Source organism: Culex pipiens, chromosome 3, assembly GCF_016801865.2.
Source record: "Culex pipiens pallens isolate TS chromosome 3, TS_CPP_V2, whole genome shotgun sequence".
Taxonomy (NCBI): domain Eukaryota; kingdom Metazoa; phylum Arthropoda; class Insecta; order Diptera; family Culicidae; genus Culex; species Culex pipiens.
Window position 1 is genome coordinate 31,244,269 of NC_068939.1, and position 6,352 is coordinate 31,250,620.

The 6,352-nt window shown below is 34.7% G+C and overlaps 1 protein-coding gene across 2 annotated transcripts; it reads right to left on the minus strand.

Moving 5' to 3' along the window:
* Positions 1-42: 42 nt before the first annotated feature.
* LOC120422349 (uncharacterized) lies at positions 43-6,029 on the minus strand. 2 transcript variants are annotated; one of them, XM_039585746.2, is made up of 3 exons: positions 5,470-6,029; positions 1,178-1,354; positions 43-572 (listed from the first exon to the last, which is right to left on the minus strand). In XM_039585746.2, exons 1-3 carry the CDS (start codon positions 5,750-5,752, stop codon positions 187-189), a joined length of 846 nt encoding a protein of 281 aa, XP_039441680.1. In that variant the 5' UTR covers positions 5,753-6,029; the 3' UTR covers positions 43-186. The 2 variants fall into 2 exon arrangements, with proteins under 2 accessions (XP_039441680.1, XP_039441679.1); XM_039585745.2 differs by having other exon boundaries at positions 51-581; positions 5,470-6,024.
* Between the last annotated feature and the right edge of the window lie 323 nt (positions 6,030-6,352).

Genomic DNA, 6,352 nt, shown 5'->3' on the forward strand with positions numbered 1-6,352 from the left:
GGTAGATTTTGGACTGTGAATAATGAAACAAACTTTTATTAACTAATCGTTATTAAAGTAGAGTGTGTTCTAGGTACATATTGTCAGTGCAGTATTCAATATTTGATTTATTTGATTAATTTTTACGCGACAATCGCGACAATGGTTAATGTTAAATTTAAACTTTTTTCAACCAAATTCAAAGCTTCACTTCGGCACCCCACTGGCAACACTGCCGGGCAGCTGTATCTTGCCACTAACCCCGGCAGCACGGCCAGTGTCGTCCAGCTTCTGGGCCTTGGTGGTCCGCAGCGGCACGAAGGAAATCCTGTCCTCCAACCCGTTGATGGCCGATTTGCGGGGTATTTGCAGCCGTTCCGAGGGCGCCTCCTCCTCGCCTTCCCCCTCGGCAGCCTCGTCGGCTGGGGCTTCCTCCTCTTCCCCCTCGGCTGGTGGAGCCTCCTCGCCAGCGTCCTCGAGAACTTCCGCGTCGTCATTACTCGGCTTCTTTCCCGGCGGACGTTTCGAAACCTTGCGGTTTGGATAGGCCGGCATGTCCTCGAAGCTGTACGCGGTGCCGGGTCGGATCAGGACTGGAAACACTGGGAGGTAATTTTTTTTAGAAAATAAACTAAATATTTTTTTCAGAATTTAAGCTAATTGTATTCAAATCTACCTTTATTCAATACGTATCTGGCGCTAGAAGTTATTATGGTAAAAAAATAGTTTTATTTAGCTCAAATTTTCCACGGTTTAATTATTTTTGAAAAAGCGAAAAAGTTTTATAAAATTGATTATTTCTAACTCTGACTAAGCATTACACATTTTGACTTCTATAAAGCAAACAAGTTAGACTGAATATTGAATTCTATCCACAAGTACAAACGCAAGTGGTCGTCGGTGCTTCCGTCGTTGTGGTCGTAGTTGATACTATTGGTGAACTTATTGGTATTGGAAAAACTAGAGAATGATGATTAAAGTCAAAGGTATTTTCTTAAATCTACCTGCGTTTCAAGCAAAAAATGATGCTTAGTAAAATAATTTTAGGTTAAATAAAAACAACTTGTTTTAGCTGCTTAAATTTGATATAATTTAAAGTTTGAACCATATCAAGTTACATTTAAAAATATTCACTAAATTCTAATTCGATTTAACTATGCTTAAGCGTCAACATCTGTATCAATTAAAACCATCTCACCTGGGTACGAGCAGCACGGCCGGTGGCACTGGTTGACCGGGTAGTGCTTGCTGCAGTAGTTCCGCAGTCCGTAGTCGTTCATGGCGAACACGTGCCGGCCCAGATCGAGGACGGCGCCCTGCAGGTGCGGCGGGTACTGGGGCCACTCGCCGCGGGCCGCAAAGTAGCAGAGGATGTCTGTTGGTAGATTGTAAAATGTTTAATGCTTTACTTTATGTTTGAGCTTATATACATTTTGAAGTAAATATTTTATTAGCTCATGATTTGAATTTCATACTGATTTCAAGGTTTCCAAATTTATTACAACACTGTTTGTTTTTCACATTGGGATAAAGTTTAATTACTTTGACAAATATTGACTACCCTAATAACACAATTATAACTTTATTTTTTATCATGGATATTAGTTTTTAAAACTTATTTGCTTTCAGTAGCAACGTTGTTGCGGCATTACATTGTACAGTTACTAAGCTGTGATTTTCAAGGATGTGCGTAAAAAGGTCGAAGGACATAAGGTCGAATGTTGAAAAATGAAGCAATTATTAATAATTATAATAAACTTCTTGATATTTTTGTATAACAATATTTTCTCACTTGAATAAAATAACTTCCAAACATTTTTTTTAGTTTTTCTATTCAGCAAAAACATATTTTTTTTAGAATAATATTGCTAATTATCCCATTCTTTCAAACATGAGAAGTTATTTAAAAAAGAAAACGTCAGACTGCTAGAAATATTTTAAGAGATTTTGTATTCTTTAAAAATAAACCATTTTCGATGATTTGGAGAGTTTTTTTCAAATTCTTTCAAAGGTGAGCAGTTCTTTGAAAAAGGGGACTTCTTGAATATTTTTTTCGGTTTAAAAAACAAACTTTTCTTGATTGTTATAATATTTTTGTGAGTTTTTGCCAATTTTTCAAACATGAGCAGCGATTTTATTAAAAGTCTGACTAATAAAATATTATGGAAGCTAATATTTCAAAAAAACATCACATCCTTGATTGCCGTAATAATTTTGTGAGATTTTTTTTCCATTCGTTCAAACATGAGCAGTTTATTTAAAAAAGACATAATTTTAAAATAATTTGTAAGTTTTTATCTAATTTATCAAAAACAAAAAAAAAATTGTTGGATATACTCTAGTGATTTTTTCTATTCTTTCAAACATAAACAGTTCCAAAAAAGAACAAAAGTCTTGCATCTTCAATATTTTTGCAAGCTTTCTATCATTTTTCAATTTGTCCTCAATGTCATATTAGTTCCTCAAAAAATCTGACTTCAAAAATATTTAATTTTTTACTTTTCAAAAATAAATTCTTCCCTGCTTTTGAAGAAAGTCTCCAAAATCTGGTTTCATACTTTTGTCATACATTCTTCATATGTAACGAAAACAATGTACTACACAATAAATTGCTTCACTTAAAATTAAATAAATTTTAACTGAATTTTCATCAACCGAAATTTCATTAAACAAAAATTTATATTTCCATTTAATTTTTGTGTGTCACATTGACAGATGATTCACTCAAATTTGAGTAAAATTGTTGTCAAACAACTGAAATTTCAGCAAAAGAAATGTCAAATTGTTTTGCTGCTTAAAATATATGTTTTTCTAAATTTTTTAAACTGGTCAAAATTTTCCTTTTGGTGTTGAAACACGCCAAAGAAAAAAATCATTTATTTCACTGATAATATTTTTGATATTTTTTTCATTTAGGAAGTCATGCGATTGAGAGATAATCTGGCATATATATTATTATTATATTTTTTTTCGAAATCTCAGTTCAATTAGGAGAGCTGAATCGTCAATTAAGCTTATAAATGTACAGTATGTAAAAAAAGTATTTACACCCCTTGGGCACTATGCACATTTTGTGATGAAACATGTAAACAATTTAATGTTGACAGAAACCTAGTACTACGTTTTGTTCAGAAACTCATGCCGTACATTTTGCTACAAATAGCTCATGAAAAGATGTTTTCTATAAAAAGTTATATAACAAATACTATTACAAAAATAAAAAAAGGTGCAAAATAAGTTTGTACACCTTTCGAAAAATTAACATAAATAAAGTAGTTTGTTGACAAATCACCATAAATCCAGTCTCCCAAATCCAAATAGGCATCCTTGACTGATTAAAAAAATAATTTGGTTTGAATATAAAGTTTACTAATTACTTAGTATAAAAGTTTATATAACTCTGGAAATTCTATATAAAACTTATCAAATCTTAATTTTGCCAACTTTCAATTTAACTAAATGTCAATATATTACCATAAAATTGCTAAATAAACATTCTGGAGTGGGGATAACACCGTTTTGGGGGTCTTTGTAACGATAGAATAGATTTTTCGTTGGAATTTCGTACCAACCCGGAATAACGTCGTCGGAAAATCCGCCGGCATCCGAACCGGTCCACAATTCACAAATCAACCTATGTGGCATCGGAAAGGGCATAAAATTACCGATCTTTTGATACCCATTCATCTAGGTTTTCTATAAAACCCACGTTTTTAAATACCTGGGCAAAAAGTAAGTTTGATCCACGATAACAAAAATTACGAAATTCCATACATTTTTGGCAGATTGCTCAAACGAAACCATAACAACGTTTTTGCCTAGGTATTTAAAAACGTGGGTTTTATAGAAAACCTAGATGTCTGGGTATCAAAAGATCGGAAATTTTATGCCCTTTCCGATGCCACATAGGTTGACTTGTGAATTGTGGACCGGTTCGGATACCGGCGGATTTTCCGACGACGTAATTTCGGGTTGGTACGAAATTCCAACGAAAAATCTATTCTATCGATACAAAGACCCCCGAAACGGTGATATACCCACTCCAGAATGTTTATTTAGCAATTTTATGGTAATATATTGACATTTAGTTCAATTGAAAGTTTGCAAAAAATGTTTAGATAAGTTTTATATAGAATTTCCAGAGTTATATAAACTTTTATTCTGAGTAATTAGTTAACTTTATATTCAATCCAAATTATTTTTTTAATCAGTCAAAGATGCCTATTTGGAGTTGGGGGACTGGATTTATGGTGATTTGTCAACAAATTTACTTTATTTATGTTAATTTTTCGAAAGGTGTACAAACTTTTTTTGCACCTTTTTTTTATTTTTGTAATAGTATTTGTTATATAACTTTTTATAGAAAACATCTTTTCATGAGCTATTTGTAGCAAAATGTTCGGCATGAGCTTCTGAACAAAACGTAGTACTAGGTTTCTGTCAAACTTTAAATTGTAGCATGTTTCATCATAAACTGTGCATAGTGCCCATGGGGTGTAAATACTTTTTTTACATACTGTATGCAAAATTTTACAAAATTGTATTCCCAAAAATCTCTTGCAATGAATATTTTCTGTGTTGACTACAATTTTTCTTACATTACACATTATTGCATTTATTTACGGTAGGTTTTAAAGTGTTGTGAAATAGTCGTGAAATTCAGATGCCGTAAAATCAAAATTGCTGTTTATTAAAATTTAGTTAAATATATAAAGAAAATTTAAAAGCTCAAAGTTGCATAGTTAATTTAATTTGGTTAACCGCGGTGGATTTTCTTGAAATAATTCGAACTGTCAAAAATCCACCAAAGCATCTACCGGTGGATACTTTTCTACCACAGTTTTTTGTGCGATCAATGTGGTAGATGCTTTGGTGGATTTTTGACAGTTCGAATTATTTCAAGAAAATCCACCGCGATTAACCAAAATCAAATTAACAATACAACTCTCGGATTTGTTTTCAAAAGGACGTAAGAGCCATTGGTAAACAAAGCCCTTTTTGCTTCGGTATTCGACCTACTTACGAGAAACCAATTTCAAAAATGCTAGAGATTGTTCATCTATACATCCTTGAAGTGCCCTGAACTTAAAATAAATGAAATTAACTTTCAATTTGGAGCTAAACGAAAATTAGTATCGGAGATCAAAGTGGCTCTTACGGCTTTTTGAAAACTCACCCGAGAACTTAAGTATTAAGGGTGCACAGCAATCAATGAAGTAGTTGTCTTCTTATACCAAATTTGTCAAAATTATAGTCAAACCTTGCTGCAAATTATTTTGTAGACAGAACTTTAGGGGATGAATAAAAAAATTTATCGGTCGATTCTTAAGAAACTAAATGAGTGAAACAAAAATCTTGGTACAAAATGCACTGGTTGATGTGCACCATTAAAATAAAAAAAAACTTGTTAAATTTTGTTGTGTTTTCTTTTTATTTTAATTTTTTAAATTCCAAAAATAAAAGGATCAAAATATCAACAATGCAACTTACATGGCAGCTTCAGCAATCCAAAAAACGCGCTGGTTTTATCGTTCGGTCCGGGGAACACTATCGCGGGTTGTCCGCCACCTCCAACCGGTCCCAGCCCCAGGTATCCCTGGCTGGACCCCCCTCCAACCGCTCCGCCACCGTTAAATCCCGCCCCAAACCCGTCGTACGAGTACGCCGGCGGTTGGGGACGTGGCACAAGGGTGGCCACCACGCAGCTATCCTGGGGTGCCAAAAGGACCACCAGCACCAGAGTGCCAATTATGCTGCTGGTTCCGACGTACATGGCACTGGCTGGCACTTGAAAAAGTGGCGAACTTCGAAACTGCTGAAACCGAACACACTCGCGAAAAAATTCACCGGGGTACCTTTCCGCGGTGACTGACGGCCGTCGGGGACTGCAATGACCGGACCGCCAGGGATCAACAGCCTTTTATTGAAGTTTGAAGCCATGAAGCTTTTAGGTGGAGAGTTCTTTATCGACGGATAATGATAGCTGGTGTGTGGCAACACCATTCATGTTGCACGTGCACAGTAGTTAGTGCTAACCCTCTACTGACAGGTTGAATAGGTTTTGTTCTTCATGAAATTTTATCACAATTTTTTTTCTGATTTATAAGTTGAATTTTCTATTAATGTTGTTCTAAAATTAACCTTATTTTCATGATAAATTCGTAATGAAGTGATCCACCGAGGGTTCAAAATGATGAAAATGGGGCAGGATTTCGTGTCCTGATGCTTCACCCTTTTTCTGGTGAAAATTGAATGCCCACCACGCTATGGATTAAGAGCTAAACGAGTGTGTTGGTGTGATGTTCTCACCGGGGTTTTGTTTTGCGCAATCCTAGACTAGTTAACGTGAATGACCGACTAGTCGATAAATGGA